The 20,921-nt window shown below is 39.1% G+C and overlaps 1 protein-coding gene across 1 annotated transcript; it reads right to left on the minus strand.

Moving 5' to 3' along the window:
- Positions 1 to 207: 207 nt before the first annotated feature.
- LOC114323337 (pyruvate kinase isozyme A, chloroplastic) lies at positions 208 to 20,173 on the minus strand. The gene is made up of 6 exons (XM_028270910.2): positions 19,318 to 20,173; positions 17,538 to 17,628; positions 17,226 to 17,419; positions 2,749 to 2,870; positions 1,936 to 2,414; positions 208 to 801 (listed from the first exon to the last, which is right to left on the minus strand). The coding sequence occupies exons 1-6, from the start codon at positions 19,927 to 19,929 to the stop codon at positions 500 to 502; spliced, it is 1,800 nt and encodes a 599-aa protein (XP_028126711.2). The 5' UTR covers positions 19,930 to 20,173; the 3' UTR covers positions 208 to 499.
- Positions 20,174 to 20,921: the final 748 nt, after the last annotated feature.

Below are 20,921 nucleotides of genomic sequence, written 5' to 3' on the forward strand. Positions count from 1 at the left end.
GTCATGTAGACTCGACTCACCGCCTCATCAGAAGATGTTTTTGTCAAATATGAAGACATTATTTCGTTTTAACCGGTCAGTTAATGAAGTCACTAGAAGAGGGGCGCCTTGGGAATAAAGTCAAGACTAGATAAGATTGAGAAGTGGAACATTGACAATAGCTTCAAGAGGTTTACCCATTATAGTCCACAACGCTTAGTCCAAATCTTCGTAAGCAATAGAGATTTCTAATTGAATAAAAATATCTGAGTACATAAGCTACATTTGGGCAGATGTAACAAAAAGGACAAAATTACAATGCATAAGATACCTTAGAACCTAAAGTAGGTTGAGTTTTAAGATTGCCGGAAAAAAGATCTGACTATTGAACACAAAAAACAGGGCGGGCTCAAGATTAATTTCTATAAATTTTTTTACTAACAGCAGTAGAAGAAGCAATCTAAATAACATTAATATGGGCCCAAACAAGACTTGGAACTAGAACACACAATACATGTTCTTATGGGACATTCATAACTTGAATGGATTGCAACATATCAGAGACAGCAATGACAAGGTCACCTGATTTGATCATTCCCCGGGACTTGAGCAAGGAGAAAGTTCTGTTTAGGTTGCTTTCCATGTCATCGGAGAAGTTCAGGCGGAAAGGTATAAGACCCCACTGCAGGTTCAGACGCCTCCGTACAGATGTTGTGGTTGTGAAAGCAAAGATTGGGCAGTCAGGTCGGCAACGTGAAAGGAGAGATGCCATGTGTCCTGCCTTTGTGTAAACAAAGAGTGCATCCACCTCCAAATTGTTAGCTGAAAATTAAAACCCATATTAGTTAATTAACAAGGTCTTCAAACCTATAAAAAAAAAGGTACAGTTTCAGATTCACTGGCAGGTTTGAGATGGATAGTGCATGTGCCTAGCAAAAATTAAGAAAGAAAGGGTAATGTGTGTATGAGGGGCAGAGAAAGAGTGAGGGGCTCAACATTACAAATTGATACCACCATCAAAGGGAAATAATAAAAGCATAACATAAGCACAGAGCAAGAGGGCACTTGGACATTAAATCGGTCCTTCATGTTTTATACAGCATGATAATGCAAAATTTTGAACAGGACCACAAGTACATGGCCATATTCAAAAAATAAAATGAGGTCATTACTGATATCCTACAAAACCTTTTTTACAGTACTTCCAAAAACAAATAAAAGGAAAAGAAATTAGAGAAGCAGCAACTCAACAATGGACCCATGCCATCTTCAGGAGACATCTAAACATCCCTCAAGAAAGGAAAGAATATGATGACAATGATGATGAATAGGTTAAGCAGAGAATAATTACAATATTGACAATAGTAATAGAAAAAACAATTGGTTTTAGAAAGTAACATATATGCCTAGAGGATTTGGAGATAATGTTTGGGCCTTCAAACAATGGGATAATTGCATTGCTTACTGTAATATTGAGAAAATAAATATCAACTCATGATCGAACCACCATCTAATGGAATACGAGCAAAATATATAAATGAATAATCATAGACAAAAATTCTCTTATGCAATTTTATCTATAAAATCTGCAATTTTAATTTCATTTAGGCCGTGTTTGAATTATGGATTTGGGTAAGGATTTGTGGAGGAAAAGAAAAGGGAAGAGATGTGGGGGGGGGGGGAGGGGGGGGGGGGAAATTAGCTTAGATTTCATTCACATTTCCCTCTCCATTTCTGTTCCCTTCCCAAATTCAAGATCCAAACACATCCTTAAGCAAATGTGTTTAAACCCAAGTCCACTCTGCCTTTATTTGAAAGTGTCTATCACATAAGAGTTATACAAGTAATTACATTCATGTTTTCTTAATCTTGCCCATTATAGGGGCATAAAATAAAACTTGTATGACCTAATTTTTCAGCAGAATTTTAGCAAAATTTTAGTATAAAACTTCTTACCCATCTCAGCAGCAGAATTGCAAATCTCCTCTGAAATACTGTCCGCAAAAGAAGATGCTATAACTGGTAGTTCCATAGCTTCATAGCGTTTCTCTTCCCTCCACCACCTCTCAATTCTCAAACTAACACTTCTCAAAACTGTCAATGCCTTCTCAGGGAACTGGCCCATTGCTGACTCACTTGAGAGCATTAAAGCATCTGCTCGTTGCCTAACTGCTTCAGAAACGTCAGCCACTTCAGCCCTTGTGGGCGTGGGGTACTCAATCATAGATTCAAGCAGTTGAGAAGCAACAATAACAGGCTTATTTAGTTCCCTGCACAGCTGAACAATCTTTTGCTGGGCTGAGGGAACCTGTTCTAGTGGAATCTGGGCACCCAGATCACCTCTTGCTACCATAACTCCATCTGATGCTTGAATGATCTCCTCTAAGTTCTGCAACGAGTCAATACTCTCTATCTTTGCAATAACTGCAACATCACTGCATCATCACAAAATTTATTTTAAATTCTTAGCAAATGCAACAAGGGAATGAAAGTAAATTTATGATCTCCCACTATTATGTGAGCCAACATTTGGGTAATTTCTAAGCAATGGGAAGAAACCAGCCTTGACAACTGGGTGCATCAGGCCATAGCCCAATTAATGTGAGTGCAGATTGGATGCATGAGAGATCATGTGTAGAAGTTATTGTAGAGAAGTTTCTATCGAAAAGAGAATGATGGAGAGAAAAAAATGTGGGGAACAAAAGGAACCACTACCAGGTGTCATAACAAATGGCTTATAGAGAATAGACATATTCATAAAGTTCTTACCCATCACGAGACCGTGCTTTAATATAACTTTTCAGATGATTAATCACTTCAGCCGACTTGACAAATGATATTGCAATAAAATCAACGTTCTCTGTGATCCCAAAATCAATGTCCAACCAATCCTGGAAATACAGAGTACTTGATGTTAATTTTTTAGCATGTTATCAAAATACCCTAGCAACAAAGCACTGATCTAGCATAATAAAAAAGGGCAACCCAGCGTACAAGTTTCCTGCTAAAGCACTGATCTATCATAAATGCCACAAATAAAACACACCATATGAATGTAATCACATAAATGCCTACAAACATACAGAAATGCACCTAGAATATATGTTTATAGACTTATTCAGTACCAAATCCCAAGGCACTTTAAAATAGAGCTTTGACATCACTGCCAGTCTACACAGTTAAATTGAGATAAATTTCAAAACCCTAACACCCTTTGAACGGGAACAAACCCAATTACTGTTTCTCAATGTATTTAAGTTTTTCATGTCAAATATTGCCAAGCACTCAGTTTTTAACTGCACTCACAAATTTCAGGGAAAAAAAAAACATTAATTCAATGATATTACACAAACATGTTGGGGGACAAAACCTCAAATGGCCTACTCCATACCCTTCGGGGGTCTACAAGAGGATGCCTTGGAAAAAGGTCCCTCACTACTGACAGAATTTTTACATTCAATAACTTAACCCTTGGGTGCCACATGGGATCTTAAACCCTTCCCCATCCCACTCGGTCCAGTCCAAAACTCCTTTTTCGTGATTTCCAAAAGTGACAAAAAAACAATACAAGAAAGGAGTGCAGGATTGGCGTGGGTCACACACAGGATGCCCCAACTCCCAACTCAACTAGAGAGTGAATTGGCTCCCTGTGTTGATGATATACTAGTTGATTCAAGAATTGGCTAATTTATGTGATAAGATTTGTTCTGTTAGGCAGTTGTGGGTTTGTTCTGTTAGGAGGTTGTAGGGTCATCTATGAAGCACAGACACCTCTCCGAGGACTTTGTACCAGTGCCGGATATGTGTCGGACACGGACACGTGTCGGACACGCGGTAGATGTGTGTCCGACACGCACCAGAGAGTGTACTAAATTTTTTTTTTTGAAGCCGGACACGTTCCGACACTAGCGGGACACGTTCGGGGGTCAATTTCAGAATTTATAAAACATCTTTGGGGTCAATTTGTCAAAAAACAAAACCATATTTGCCCTAAATTGAGTCAGAAACAGAAGAGAAAGAGAGAAAGAAGAGAACAAAAGAGAGAGAGAAGATGAAGAGAACAGAAGAGAAAGAGAGACCTGATCGATTTTCAGTGGTCGGTCGTCGCTCCTCGTCGTCTGTCGCTCGTCGTTCGTAGCTCGTTATCTAAGGTACACCTTCGCTGATCTTCTTCGTCCTTCTTCTGCTTCGTTCTTCTTCGTTCTTCCTCTAGTTCGATTTTCGATCTTCTTCGTCTCAGTCGATGTCTCCCTCTCTCTATCTGAGTCACCCTCTCTCTGTCTCATTTTATTTCTTTGTTTTCTTTTATTTTTTCATTTATATGCTGATAGTCTGTCTCTCTCTCTCTCTCTCCGTCTTCTTTTTTTTTTTTTCCTAATTTCATTTTATATTTTCTTTTCTTTCTCTTTGCCTCTCATTTCAGTATATACTCTTTTTTTTATTATTAGTTTTGTTAATTTTAATAATGTGTGTTTATTAATTTTATTGTAGGAACAAATTTTTAAATAATGTGTTTATTAATTTTAATAATTTTATGACATAATAAGTAAAATTAATTATATATATTGAACGTGTCCCCTGTGTGTCGTGTCTCCCATTTTTTAAAAATTTGCGTGTCCGCATGTCCGTGTCGTGTCGCGTCTCTGTGTCCGTGCTTCATAGGGGGTCGTTATTCTGTTACGAGATCTGTTACAGGAAAAGGGGATTATAAAGAGGGGAGGGAGTTACAGATAGGGGGGTGGGTTGTATTCCTTTTTCTTTTTCTCTCTTGTTGTAAAACTCCATGGAAGAGTTCTTCCTTTCGTTTGATGAGAATTGAATAACAAAAGCTGAGTTCTTTTCTAATTTCTGAGATTATTTGCTAGAAGCTTATCAGTGGTATCAGAGCTACCGTTCTTCGGACTTGGGGCAAACCACTTCAGTAATGGTAGACGGTACACGATCTCAGGATATCAGACGAATCGAGGATGCTATTCGGCATCTAAAAGAAAGCTCGGATAAACAGGCCAAAGCCATGGCCGGATTTGGTTTCAACTTTGAACCTGAAGTACGAGCAAATCGCAGAAAAGGTGAGTTCTTCTTCTTCGATTCCTCCGATCATTCCTACACAAGAACCCACCAATAATCCAAATCAGTGGCACACTAGATTTGCCAAATTGGATTTTCCAAAAATTTTCAGTGAAGACCCTGAGGCTTGGGTATACAAATGTGAGAAGTTTTTCGAATTTAATCCGATCGATGAAACACAAAAAGTGTGATTAGCTTCAATACGCATGGAGGATAGGGCTATTCATTGGTTTCGATGGTATGACAAGTCCCATGTTCTCAGCTATTGGAGGAAATTTGTTGGGGCCTTGGTTGATAGATTTGGAGATAGCCTATTTGATGATGCTACGGGACAACTATCGAAATTGAGACAGATATCAACAATCCAAATCTACCAGGAGAAATTCGAAGAATTGGCTAATAAAACAAATGGATTATCAAAATAATTCTTTGTTAGTTGTTTTGTGAGTGGCTTGAAAGATGAAATCAAGGCAAGAGTACAGATGTTTAGACCAAGAAATGTGTCACAAGCCATGGGTTTAGCAAGGTAACAGGAAGACAAAATTAAGGCCTTAGCCAAGAAGAATAGGGTTTATTCCAAAAGCTACAGTACCAGTTTCCCTACAAGTAGCAAATCAATGGAGCCAGCTCCAAAACCTGTGGAGTCAGTAACTGCTGTAAAGAAAATGACACAGAAGGAATTGGAGGAGAGAAGAATGAAAGGATTATGTTATGGATGTGATGCGAGATATTTCAGAGGCCATGTTTGCAAGAAGAAGCAACTCTTTATGCTCAAAGCTGAGGATGAGGAAGATGTCTTTGAGGATGTGGTGCAGGACATGGACAAAGAAAATGTGCAAGAAGAATTGCAAATCTTAGTTCATGTCCTTTCAAGTTCTTTCTCTTATAAGACTATGAGAATTAAGGGAAAGGTTAAGAATAATATGGTCACTATATTAATTGATTTCGGTAGTACCCACAATTTTTTGGACCCAGTAATGGCAAAACGAACTGGAGCATCAATCCAATTCACCAATCCTTTAACAATGGCGGTAGCTGATGGTACCAAGTTACAAAGCAATGCTATGGTGAAGGATTTCCAATGGGTTATGCAGGGTACAACTTTTACAGCTGACATGAGATTATTACCTTTGGGGGTTGTGACATGGTATTAAGAGTCCAGTGGTTATCTACTTTGGGACCGGTGTTATGAGATTTCCAGAATTTGAGGATGGAATTCATTGCATTTGGCAAAAAACATGTGTTGAGAGGTGGTGCAACAAATACAACAAATTGAAGTCAAGGCAATGGAGAAGTTGATGCAGAAAAAACCACAGGGAATCATAGCTCACCTTTGCAGCCTACATTTTAGTTATGCTGAAGTTGACCACAAGGTTCATTCGGATCTTGATAGAATCTTACATGATCATGCTGATGTGTTTCAGGAACCCAATGACTTACCTCCAATTAGATCACATGATCACAAAATACCTCTCAAGGATGGTAGTCATCCCCAAATATCAGGCCTTATAGATACCCTTATATTCAGAAGAATGAGATTGAGAAAATAGTAAAGGAGATGCTAACTTCAGGGGTTATTAGGCATAGTGGGTCTCCTTTTTCTTCACCAGTCCTTTTGGTCAAGAAGGACAACACTTGGCGAATGTGTATTGACTACAGAGCTTTAAATAAGGACACTATCAAGGACAAATACCCTATTCCCATGATTGATGAATTACTTGATGAGTTGCATGGAGCTCAATTTAAGATCTGGGTACCATCAAATATGGATGCATGCTCCTGACATTGAAAAAACAGCTTTTCGAACGCATGAAGGCCACTATGAGTTTTTGGTCATGCCATTTGGCTTGACCAATGCTCCATCCACCTTTCAAAGTCTGATGAATGATGTGTTTAGGCCATTGTTGAAGAAGTTCGTGTTAGTATTATTTGATGATATCCTCATATACAGTAAGAGTTGGGCTGAACATATGTCTCATGTGACCTTGACCTTGGAAAAATTGAGAATCCATCAACTGTATGCCAAGATGTCCAAGTGTGCTTTTGGAAAGCAGCAAGTGGAGTATTTGGGGCATATTATTTCTGGTTCTGGTGTGGCTGCAAACCCTATTAAAATAGATGCTATGTCCACTTGGCCTAGACCTCAATCTTTGAAAGCTCTTCGCGGATTTTTGGATTTGACTGGCTATTACTGAAGGTTCATAAAAGACTATGCCAGGATCAGCCAACCCCTTACTACATTACTGAAAAAGGATGCCTTTAAATGGTCTGAGGATGCTGAACAAGCTTTCGTCCTATTGAAAAGAATTATGACTACTGCTCCTGTATTGGCTTTACCCAATTATGATAAAACCTTTATGCTGGCATGTTACGCTTCTGATAAGGGGTTGGGAGCTGTATTGATGCAGGAGGGACAACCCATAGCCTATTTTAGTAAGTCATTGTTTGCCAGAAGCTTTGGGTTATCTACATATGCGAAGGAATTCTTGGTTGTAGTTCTAGCTGTTACCAAATGGAGGTATTACCTTTTGGGTAGGCATTTCCACATTAGGACCGATCACCAAAGCCTCAAATTCTTGATGGAGCAGAGAATTACCACTCTCATGCAACAAAAATGGCTTTCCAAACTCATGGGTTTTGATTACAAAATTGTATATTGGAGTGGTAAAACTAATCACGCTGCAGATGCCTTGTCCAGAAAAGGCGAGGAAGATGCCTTATTGCTGCATGACCAAATGAGCAATATGTCAGCTCTCTCCGTTGTTCTCTGCCATTGGGTTAAGGATCTTCAAACCAATTGGGAACAAGACCCTTCTATCCAACAACATATCGCAGATTTGACTTAGAATGCAACTAGTCATCCTCATTTTATTTGGCTGCATCAAATGCACTATTACAAAACCAGATTGGTGGTGGGTAATTCCCCTCAGCTAAAGACCACACTCATCAAGGAACATCATGCAACTCCCACAAGTGTGCATTTAGGAAGGGAGAGAACTTATAGAAGAATCAAACAAGGCTTTTATTGGAAAGGCCTCAAGTCTGATGTACTTACGTTTGTGGCTGAATATGACGTACGTCAGCGGAATAAGTATGAAACAGTGGCAGCCCCTGGGTTGTTACAGCCCCTTCCCATTCCTACTAAGCTTTGGAGTGATATTTCGATGGATTTCATTGAAGGGTTACCTAGCTCTTCCCATAAAACTGTGATCTATGTGGTTGTGGACAGGCTTAGTAAATATGCTCACTTTATTTCCTTAACCCATCCATATACAGCTACTGCAGTAGCTCAAGCATTCTTATATAATGTGTTTAAACTTCATAAATGCCTCTTTTTATTGTGATCGGGACCCTGTGTTTACTAGTAAATTTTGGAATGAATTATTTCGATTGCAAGGCACTAGCTTGTGTATGGGTTCTTCTTATTACCCCGAAACGGATAGCCAAACGGAAGTAGTTAATAGATGCCTTGAGGGGTACCTGAGGTGCTTAGCGGGAGACAGACCTACTGTATGGGCCAAATGGCTATCTTTGGCTGAATGGTGGTACAACACCACTTACCATGTCACTACGGGAGTCATACCATATGAGGCCTTACATGGTCAACCCCCTCCCAGTTTGCACCATTATATTCCAAGGAATACTGCTGTGGCAGCTGCTGATACTCTGTTGCAGGGTAGAAATGCTATTTTGAAGTTGTTGAAAGAGCATCTAGTTCAGTCCCAGCATCGAATGAAACAAGCAGCAGATAAGCACAGGTCTAAGCGAGTTTTTTCAGTTGGGGATTGGGTTTTCCTTAAACTACAGCCTTACAAGCAAGTTTCTCTGGCATTATGGAAGAATGTAAACAAGCTCCCAGGTACTTTAGTCCCTTTCAAATTCTACAGAAGCTGGGACCTATTGCCTACAAATTAGATTTGCCATGTTCCTCCAAGCTGCATCCAGTTTTCCATGTCTCCTTATTGAAGCCTAAACTAGGTCAAGGTATTGTTGTGCAACCTTCCCTTCCACCTACCAGTCCTCATGGGCAACTATAATTGGAATCCGTTGCGGTTTTGGATAGAAAACTGATCAAGAAGCATGGCAGGCCTCTTACCATGGTTTTGGTACACTGGTCTAATTCTATTCCTGAGGATGCCACTGGGGAGACTTGGTACTCCTTGCAGCAGCGTTTTTCTCATTTTCAACCTTGAGGTCAAGCTTCCTTTTAAGGGGTGGGGAATGATAGGATTTGTTCTGTTAGGCAGTTGTGGGTTTGTTCTATTAGGAAGTTGTGGGCCGTTATTCTGTTACAGGATCTGTTACAGGAAAAGGGGATTATAAAGAGGAAAGGGAGTTACAGATAGGGGGGTTAATTGTATCTCTTCTTTTTCTTTTTCTCTCTTGTTTTAAAACTCCATGGAAGAGTTCTTCCTTTCGTTTGATGAAAATTGAATAACAAAAGCTAAGGTTGTGTTTGGTAGAGTTTTAGAATTATGATTTGAGAATAGAGTTGTATTTTGAGTTTGTGAGTTTTGGACTTATGATTTGAATGTAGAAAATTTGTTTAGTTATGAGTTTTAAAAAGGGTTTGAATTGAGTGATGTGACATATGATATTGAAAAGTGGGTGTTTTGAAAAGTAGGTGTGGAATTAATTTTCTAAAGCTGTAACCAAACAACACACTCAAACTAAGAGGTAGAATTAAACTTCAAAAGTTCTACCAAACAGAGCCTAAGTTTTGCTTTTCTAATTTCTGAGATTATTTGCTAGAAACTTATCATTATGCCTGATAGAATAGTCGTGTGTTATTTAATTCTATAATGAGGGTTATTATTGTCATATTGTGCCACTTGAGTTTAATATAAATAAGTGTTGAGGTGAAAGGTTAGTTTAAGCACCCAAAACCTAATTTCTACGTATTCTCTTTTCTTCTTTTCTTTCTTCTTAATCCTAATCCTAGTTTCTACAAATCTTTTCATTCAACTCTGTATCAGAGCACTGATTCTACTCACACAAGTGTTCAATAGAGCCTGGAGATCAGCACCAGGTGACAGCGAAGTGCTGATGTCATCTTCCATACGATGACATCAGCGTGACATCACTATCTGTACGGACATCGTGCTCCGGCGAACTTGTGGGGTTACTCGGATTTGCCTTCTAAGAATTATGGTGATTTTTGTGGAATTTTATGAAGTTGTTTGATGTGCCTTTTCTATTTTTGAATGTTTCTCGAATTTATGACACCTATTTCTGCAATCTGCGATTTCATCGCTTGTTTGGTGGTTTTGCTTGTTGGGCTCTACCCTATGGGAGCCGACTGCACCTTCGGAGGCCTTCTTTGGAGTTTGTTTTGTGTTTTGGTGCACCAACAGTGATCTTTAATCTTCAAGAGGTTCGTCCCCTTTTTGTTATGTTCTGCTGTCTCTCTTTTGTTCCTGTTCTGCTGCCTCTCTTCTGTTCTTGTTCTGCTACCTATTTATTGTTGGTAGAAGTGTTGCCTTGTTCTATCCATTGCATTTTGGTTGTGATTTTGGTTGTTCGGTGGTAGTTTTAGCAAAACAGAGAGTCAGTGGTAACCTAATTCCATCTTTTGCTATTGATTGTGTTCAACTGTTTGCATCTCATGGCTGAAAGTAAAACCCCATTGGTTAAGGATGATGCGTCTAACCCTCCATTAGTTAAAGATGATGATTTGCCCAAATCTATTGCTACCAAGAAATTGAATGGTCCGAATTACATGACTTGGGCACATGCTATGAAAGTGTTTTTGCATGGAAAGAAAAAATTGCGCTTCCTTATGGAGCTTCCTCCTTCAGTTAAGGATACGAATTATGATGATTGGTCTAGTTCGGATTCTTGTGTTATGGACGGCTGTGGCATAGCTTAGAACCAAATGTTGCCACCCCGGTTGAGTTTTGTGAAACCTCTAAGGAGATTTAGGACTCTCTTGATGAGTCTTTTTCCCAACAGAGTAAAATGTTTCTTGCGTGTATAAGTTGTTGTATGAGACCATCTTTGCTACTACGCAGTCCGGTCGTCCACTATCTGAGTATTATAGTTGTCTTAAAAATTTGTGGAATCAATTATTGCAACATTGCCCCTTTACTACAGATTTGACTTAGCAGAAGCGGAATTTGGAAGAGTTTATGATTGCCTCATTGCTTACCGGTCTAGATTCAGATTTGCGTGGATTCAAGGATCAGATTTTACCTTCAGTAGCTAATGCATATTCACGCTTATTACGATCTTCATTGAGCCAGAGTTCTATTATCCCTAGCTCCACTCCTCCACCTGGCTCCGCCTCTGCTGTGATTTCTGGCAATAGTAACACTCACAATAGGTCTCGTGGCTCACATAGTTCTCATGGTTATAGTGCTTATGGAGATGGGTCTTCCGTTGCTCACGTGGTGGCGGGACCCGTGGTGGTCGTAGTTCCGTTTCTCGTGGTAATCAAAAATGTGATCATTGTGGTTAAGGTTTTGAAAAGCGGTTACGGTCGCTGTAACGATTGCTGTGATGCAGTAGCGGTTGCGGGGTGTAAAGGCCATAGTGTAACGGTTGCAGTAACCGAAATTGTGATTTTTTTTATTTTTCGCACAATTTGAAGAAAACTTACCGATACACATTTTTTTTTTCAGAATCACATTTATTGAGGTTTAAAATAAATTTTGATCATTTTTTGTTAATTTTTAAATATGATCCAATATATTTCATATTTTCAAATCACTATAAAAGGAACTTTTTATATTTTATTTCAATAGTTAATGATTTTAAGAATAATTAATTTTAAATGTTTACAAATTATTTTTTACTAATACCTGAACAAACTGAATAAAAAATATTCACAATTATTAAATGAAAGGATTATAAAATAAAAATTGTGCCATAGATTAAAAAAAAATTATAAAGAAAAAATTCATATAAAATTTTTTCTTTAGATTTGGATCACTTGAATATTTGTTCTTTTTTTGTAAGTTTGTAGTTTTTGTTTTCTGCTTTGAAAAATGAAGCTATTCAAAATATTGTAAAAGGGTGTAACAATGTCTAACAGGCCGTTACGGTACCGCTACGGCCGTTACGGAACACTGAAACGACTGTTACACATGTGAATTTCCGTCACACTGTTATAGCGACCGTAACGGGTGGCGGTAACCACCACAATCGTTATGCAACAACGTTACGTAACGGTTGCGGACGCTTTTTAAAACCTTGATTGTGGTCATACTGAACCTTAGTGTTGGCAGAAGTATGGTAAGCCTAACCATGTGCATCAGGTCACTGATGTAGCTCCTTCTTCCCAGACATCTTCCTCTATCCATGTTGCTCCTTCGTCTAATTCTCATGAGGCACTCACTACTCAGATTAAAGAGCTTACTCCACTCCTTCATTCTACTTTTCCTCCATCCACCACTACCTTGGTTGGTTTAGGTAATATTGCATGTATGGCTCAGTCTAGCCAACCTTGGCTCCTAGATTCTGGCGCTAGTTCACACATCTCTGGTAATTCATCTCTTTTCCATGATTTACATCCTGTTACCCACAATATTGTTCTTGTAGATGGGTCAACCTAACCAATTCATAGTATGGGTACATCTCACCCTACCATCACTTTATCTTTACCCTCCCCTAAATTTCCTTTTAATTAACTGCCAGTTAGTCAATTAACCAAAGCTCCCCACTGTTCCATAACATTTTCTCCCGCTTCTTGTGTTTTATAGGACCTCCAGACCAAGAGAATGATTGGTTTGGGACATAAGCAGCAAGGCTTATATTATCTGGATAATACCCGCTCCCATATTCCTACTTCATCCGTTTCGAGTGCTTGCATCTCTCCCCTGCAATGGCATTTTCGTTTGGGACATCCGTCTTTGGCCAAGCTTAAACTTGTTCCTAATTTGAGTCATGTGTCTACACTAGAGTGTGAAGCTTATCAGCTTGGAAAGCATCACCCTAGTTCCTTTCCTAGTCGTAGTGTTAGTCGTGCATTAGAGTCTTTTAATGTAATCCACACGGACAGTCCTTCTCGTACTTCTACACTCAACGTTTTTTTTTTTTATTTCGTTATTTTTGTAGATGATTTCTTTCGAATGACTTGGTTGTTTCTATTTCTATTAAGTCAGCGTTCTGAGTTGCCCCATATATTGTCTAAGTTTTACAATGAAATTCATACTCAGTTTGGTAAACGTGTTAAAGCGATTCGCTCTGATAATGCTTTAGAGTATACACAGTCTATTGTTGATTCCTTTTGTGTTGATCGTGGTATTATTCATCTGATTACATGTACTCACACTCCTCAACAAAATGGGGTTGTTGAACAGAAACACCAACATATGTTAGATGTTGCTCATACCTTGTTATTTAACATGCAAGTGCCCAAGCACTACTAGGGTGACATTGTGCTCACCGCCTGCTCTCTCATTAATCGTGTGCCCTCAGTTGTGTCACATATCAGTCATCATTTTCCCTATTATATCCTACTCATTCCATGTTCCCTCTCCCTCCACGTGTCTTTAGTTGTGTAGCCTTTGCTCATGAGTTGTCTCCCCGTGCTCGTAAGTATGTTTTCTTAGGCTATGCTCGTACACAGAAAGGGTATCGTTGTTACCATTCTGATTCTTGTCGTTATTTGGTCAATGCTGATGTCACTTTTTTTGTGTCCACCCCTTTCTTCTCTTCACATGGTCAACAATTGTCTCCTGATCTTATCTCTTGTCGTGAGGGGGAGCCTTCTTGTCCCACTTCTACCCCCACTCCTACTCTTCTTATGCTAACTATGTCCTCTTCTCCTTCTCCTTCCCCTTCACCTTCACCTTCACCAATATCTTCTCCTGTTGTTCCACATCTTTCCTCCCCATTGCAAGTCTACCAAAGTTCCCAAACTCAACGTGTTGTTGCTTATGGCCCGGCTGGTTCATCTTTTTCATCAGAGGTTCCTATCCCATCATCTCCTCCAAACACTCTTGATTTGCCTATTCCTTTGCATCGAGGTAAACGTACTTATACTCAACATCCTATTTTCTAGTTTGTTTCTTACGCTCGTGTTTCTCCTGTTTTTCTTTCCTTTGCTTGTAGTTTGTCTTCTCTTTCTATTCCAACCTCTTATCGGCAGGCCTTGTCTAGCTTTGGATGGAAACATGCTATGGATGAGGAAATGAGTGCTCTTCATCAGAATCAGACATAGGAGCTCACTACTCTCCAGCTTGGAAAGCCAACTGTTGGGTGTTCTTGGATTTATACAGTTAGGTATCTTCCTGATGGCTCTGTTAAACGCCTTAAGGCTCGCTTGGTTGCCAAGGGATACACCCAAACCTATGGTGTTGACTACCATGAGACCTTTTCTCCTATTGCCAAAACCTTAAGGCTCGCCTCAATTCCATTCAGATACTTATCTTTGTTGCTGTCAATTGTTCTTGGCCTTTATATTAGCTTGACATCAAAAATGCCTTTCTCCATAGCAATTTGCAAGAAGAGGTCTATATTGATCTGGTAATGAACACCTTGTTTGGCGCCTACGAAAGGCTTTGTATAGACTGGTTATGTTGTGCCTTTCTCCCTGGTTATGTTGTGCCTGGTAATGAACACCTTGTTTGGCGCCTACGAAAGGCTTTGTATAGACTGAAGCAATCTCCTCATGCTTGGTTTAACCGCTTCAGTATTGTTGTGCTTGCCTATGGATTTAAGTATTCCACTTCTGATCATTCTGTTTTTGTTCACCACTCCTCTGGTGGGGTTGTCGTCTTGATTGTTTATGTGGATGAAATTATCATTTCTGGTAGTGACGGTACTAGGATTGCTGATTTGAACACTATTTAAGCCAGCAATTTTATGCTAAGGACTTGGGGACTCTTCGGTATTTTCTAGGGATTGAGGTTGCTCGTTCTTCTCAAGGGCTTTTCCGTTCTCAGCGAAAGTATGTGCTTGATCTTCTCTCCGAGACTGGCCTCTTGGGTGCCCGACCCTCTAATACTCCTATGGACTCATCTGCCAAACTTGATGGTGAGCATGGAGAGTTATTTTTTGATGTTGGTCAATATCGTCGCTTAGTTAGGAAGCTGATCTATCTCACTGTTACACGTCCGGATATTACATATGCCGTGAGTGTGGTCAATCAGTTTATGCATACTCCTCCTCGCCATCCTCACTTGATGCTGTGTGTCGTATTTTGCGTTACCTGAAGAGTGCCCCTGGACGAGGTGTCCTATATCGTCCTTCTACTTCTTTACATGTCATTGGTTTTATTGATGCTGATTGGGCTGGTAGTCGTACTGATTGTCGTTCTACTTCTGGGTATTGTACCTTTGTTGGTGATAACCTGGTTACTTGGCAGAGTAAGAAGCAGCATGTTATTGCTCGCTCCAGTGCGGAGGCTAAATATCGTGCTATGGCCCATACTGCATTTGAGATGCTCTGGGTTCATTCTCTTCTGCAGGATTTTGGGCTTCTTGTTCCAACTCCTATGTCCATGTGTTGTGACAATCAAGCGGCTATCTTCATTCCAATAATCTAGTGTTTCATGAGCGCACCAAGCATATTGAGGTTGACTGTCACTTCATTCAGGATTTATTATTACAGAAGCAGCTTGTAACTTCCTATGTTCGGTCTGATGATCAATTGGATGATATTCTTACTAAGCCATTAGCTCGTCCTACATTTCAATGCTTATCTGCCAAGCTAAGCATGTTCGATCTCCATGCTCCAGCTTGAGGGAGAGTTTTAGAATGTCATGTGTTATTTAATTCTATAATGAGGGTTATTATTGTCATATTGTACCACTTGAGTTTAATATAAATAAGTGTTGAAGTGAAGGGTTAGTTTAAGCACCCAAAACCTAATTTCTACGTATTCTCTTTTCTTCTTTTCTCTTTTCTTAATCCTTACCCTAGTTTCTACAAATCTTTACATTCAACTAGTGCTGAAATCGGTCATGAATCCGAAATGACGGCACAGCACAAGCTGCCATACCTCCAGATGCTCCGTTTGCTGCAGATCCACTCTGGTTTTGTCCAGAATCCCCCCTTGACCCATCCTCTTTGAATCTGATTTTGGTGCATTCAATGCACTTGATGTATACCAAAAAGAAGAGGCTTTCCTGTGAGCTAGGCTAGGAGAGTAGCCACCTTTTCACTCTCCTTCAGCCGATTCAGATACCAAATCCTACTTATTGGAGAGAGCTGCAGAAGCTCTTCCACCACTTCAACTGATGTGGATGCAGTCAGCAACAGATAGACGTAGACTACCATTTATCAAGTAAATGGTGATATGATAAACAGACTACCACTCTTGCAAATATTGAAAACTACAGTTGCATTGGATTGGTAGGACTCTAGGGCTAGAGTCTGAATCCCATGGTCATTCTACCCTTTTTCTAACTAGGAGATATGCTGTTAGTGGGTATCTCATTTCTCCAGAAGGGTAGTTTTCTCATTCCCACAAGGAAGAAGAAATATTGTGATTCCCGTCCTCATTGGAACAGAAGAGTGAGCACTAAAAGAGGTACAGCAGATATATATGTACTGATGTGAGTTTAACAGCTATAATACATAAAATTAGTTGACATAAAAATTTCACTGATATACTAGTGGGGGAAATTATTAAAATCCTGCTTAAATAAGATCTAACTTATAGAATTGTAATATTATGATCAAACTTTATTACCATCCTGTAACAAGTAACAGAATAAGGCATTCTCAAGGGTTGAATCATAGAGAACAAGTAATGTCAGTATGTTACACGAGTTAGATAAAGAGAAGGATTGAAGATATTAATACCGAAAATATAGCCATTTTTTCTTATTAAAAAAAAAACTTATAAACCATAATTATAAGGAAAGAGAATGATAGCATCTTAACAGTAGTATCCCTTTATTGGGCACCTAATTCATAGTAATGTGATACCCATTCTTGATGCCCCCTCTCTGCCATCACAATATAAAATGAAGAATTGCGCAAAGGCCCTTACTGTGGCAACCATTTTACATTCGGCATGACCTTGGACTAATTTAGAAGTCAAGGTAACATAATTCATACTTTTCTCCTTAAGAGATCTAGATACTAGGCGTTCTCACAGTTAACTGAAGACGTCAATTTTTATTTATTTATTTATTTATTTTTAAATTAACTGAAGAAATCAATTTCAAGGTGTAAACGTCAGACCTCAAGCTAAGGAAATCAGTTTTAAAGGAAGAAAGAGTCCCCAACCTTGGACGAAATAGTAGGGAGCATGGCATTACTTTCCCGCACCAAGCTTCCATCCCGCCAAAAAGTCAGATTAGCCCGAGGGAGCAAAAGTCCAGGATCAGTACACTGGCACTTGACATCTGGACCAATTTTCTCAATCACCTCAAACCTCACCATCCCACCATCCACTAGGAGTTCATCCCCCACTTTCACATCTGCCATATCAAATTTCAGTAAAAAAATCGGATGAACTTTAATGTTTGTACCAAAATATAATTTTTTTACAAAAAAATAAATAATCCTCTTTACAACCAGAATGTAAAAAAAAATGACCTTCGGCAAAACCATCATAGTTGACATTGATAGTGCGCTCTGGGCGAGGTGAATCAAGAGCTCGAACACTGAAAGTCCATATCTCACCATCCTGCATAAGAAGAGTAACTGAACAGAATAAGCTCCCTGGCTGTGAATTAACACAACTCCAATACAATAAGTTGTAAGTCACACTAGAGAAATCCATATCATTCTCAATATAAAACTTGGACAGGCTCCACAAATTTTTTAAGAATTTTGACCAATGAACCATTTACATTCATGCAAAACTGACTCTGTATGCGCTACCATCATCCATATAGTGAAAATGTGAGCCACAGCCAATAAAATTGTAAAATGACGTTTCCTAGTGATGTACAAGACTCATATTGATAAACTGAAATAGACTTGCTTCCAACTTATAAGACTTAATTGAAAATCTGGTGAATGTCAAAATTGCAAAGGGGAAGCAACTTTGATCAGCCACAAAACTACTTCTCAAAGCCCCAAATCAATAACTACTTAAAGTCTAAATTTAACTATCTGCACAAACAAGTAAACATCAAATACCAAATGCCATACAGGAAAGCAACATTCATGGTAGAAGCCTCTTTTGGCAACATTTAGTTTTAGCCAAACAGCCAAAAAGTCACTATAAGTTATCACATCATTCTCTCTACTTTTCTGCATATCTTTTCGTAAAAAGCCAAAAGTTATCAAAATAGCCTATTTCCATATCACTCTCTCTACTTTTCTGCATACCTTTTCGTAAAAAGCAAAAAAGTTACCAAAATAGCCTATTTCCAAATGAGGCCTGAGACTCCTATAAAGTTGCCTTGGTGAGGATGGCTACAATTGCTACACAAAATACTCACTCAATGTTTTAAATCATGCATTATTTAGTCGGCAACAACTAGATTGCCCTCTCTCTTTGAACCGGATTACATCAACTCCTGACAAGACTTTGCGAGCAAAAAGGAGTCCATTGACTAGTTGGATTTTCCAAACAGATTAAAGGAAAAAGTAAGAGCTGAATATGTATCAAGTTTGTGTCACATCTCATTGTGCATCAGACATATCATATTCAGATTCATATTGCACCTCAAACTTGGAGAGATATATGTTCTTAAAGTACAAACAGAAAGTACATCTATAAAAATAAGGGCAAATTTTATCACACAAAATATCACTATTATGTCTCCAAAAACATAGGACCTCCCTTAACTCAAATGGACAATATTTGCAAAATATATCAGCGTTATAACCCCCAAAATATAGATCCTCCTTAACTCATGCAAGTGTCTTATCTTGACACAGCACTTGTGGTAAATAGTAAAAGAGTCTTTCAAAGTCTCAAACACTCATAATTCACGCAATCATACTAAAATCAGATTGTTCTAGACGTTTATTAAATTTTGCTTCTTCGCTAGTTTGGCTGACATCATTGGGCGAAGAACAAAAAGAATAAAACAAGATAACCAGCACAAAAGGCCTTCTACAGCTACCAAACCAAAGGCCTACCCAATATGCAGTATTTACCAACACAACACAACAACCAACTCTATGATGGCATTGCAAGAGCAACAAAAATCATATTTTTCATCGAACTATCAGAATCTTCCATCAGACCAAACCAAACTCAACCAGATATCATCACAAAGCGTTCCTCAAATTATCTAGTAAATTAGCAAGAAAGAACCTAAAACAGTCAATTGAATTCAATAGTTTTGTTCACAATCAAAACAAAACGAGTATAATTTAAGCCAAATGACCTAAGAACAACCGATTTAAATAAATATACCTCGGCTTTTGCTGATGGAGCACCACCGAGGTCACCCATGTGAATCTCACTCCCTTCAGTATCCATCATGACAGCAACAGCATAACCTTTCTCTTCGTTCAACCTCCTCACCCGCTCGATCACCATCCGGTGCCAGTCCCGTGTGCCGTGACACATGTTGATCCGAGCCACATTCATCCCTCCCACAGCCAATGCCTCCAGCTGCTCGAACCCACACGTGGCGGGTCCGATGGTGCAAATTAGCTTCGTCCGCCTCGTGCTCCGAAACCCGTTCTCCTTCAGCTCCGCCTCCGTCACCGCATCCACCTCAATCGAGCTCGACCAATTGTACTCCGACGCCACCGCCGCTGCTCCGCCGTTGTCGGAGAGAAGCACCGGCGACGACGACGATGAATCTGGACCTGAACACGATGCTGAGATCGATTTACGCAGTAATTTTGCAGGAAATCGGAAATTGAAAGTGGATACGTAGGGTTTGGAATGAGATTGGCTTGTAATGGTGGAGTTCGGGGACCGAGACGAGGATATGGAGAAATTGAGGGATTGCGACATTGTTGCTTGAAAATATGAACAAATTGGGGATCTTCGGCTATAGGAAGTGTTGAATCGCATGTGAATTGTACGAAACAATGGATGATTTGGGAATTTGTTGATTGTATTTATGGCTGTCTCACTGTGGGGTATGTATAGACGGAGAGATAAAGGTGGGGATTTGGAGAGAGAGAAAGAGTGGGGGGCGGAGTAAGCGAAGTGCGAAGAGTGAAGTTGGAGCTTCGAAGTTGTCGCCTTGAGGGAGGTGACGATGGGGTTGTTGCGAAAAGGAAGGAGGGCTGATTGAGTGCTTCTCGGGCGAAGAGGACTATTGTATTGAGGGTGAATCGTTTTAGGTTTTTCGACTAATCAGCTTGTTTGATTTGGGTTTTTAAAATTTACTTTTTAAAAATTTAAAATATTTTATTTTAATATTTTTTAATAGTTTAAGTAATACACCTAATATAAATACATTTTAAAAAAATAATATTTTAAAAAAAAATTAAAAATTAGATATAAAAAATAAAGATTATAGGATTACCTCAGCACAAATAGATCATACACCAGCAGACATAGAAGAATTTAGAACACAGATTAAAGAATTACTAGATCTAGGAGTAATTAGACCCAGCAATAGCCCGCATAGGAGTGCAGCATTCATGGTTAGAAATCATGCAGAAATAAAAAGAGGAAAAGCTAGAATGGTGATAAATTATAAAAGATTAAATGATAATACAGAAGATGATAAATATAATATACCAGATAAAGACCAACTCATAAATAGAATACAGACAGCAAAGATATTTAGCAAATTTGATTGTAAGTCAGGATTTTGGCAGATAAAAATGGAAAAGGAAAGCATACCATGGACAGCCTTCTGTTGCCCTCAAGGACATTATGGCCCTGTTTGGTAGAACTGTGAGAAAGTGCTTATAGCTTATGCCTTAACAGCTTATAGCTTATAACTATGAACATAAGCTGATTTCTGACTTATAAATTAAGCATCTCCTGCCCCACTTAAAGAATAAGCTGATTTCTGACTTACAAAAAGCTATAAGCTGCATTGTTAAGCT

This window comes from Camellia sinensis, chromosome 6 (genome assembly GCF_055761805.1).
Source record: "Camellia sinensis isolate YWXY chromosome 6, ASM5576180v1, whole genome shotgun sequence".
In the NCBI taxonomy this organism is placed as follows: domain Eukaryota; kingdom Viridiplantae; phylum Streptophyta; class Magnoliopsida; order Ericales; family Theaceae; genus Camellia; species Camellia sinensis.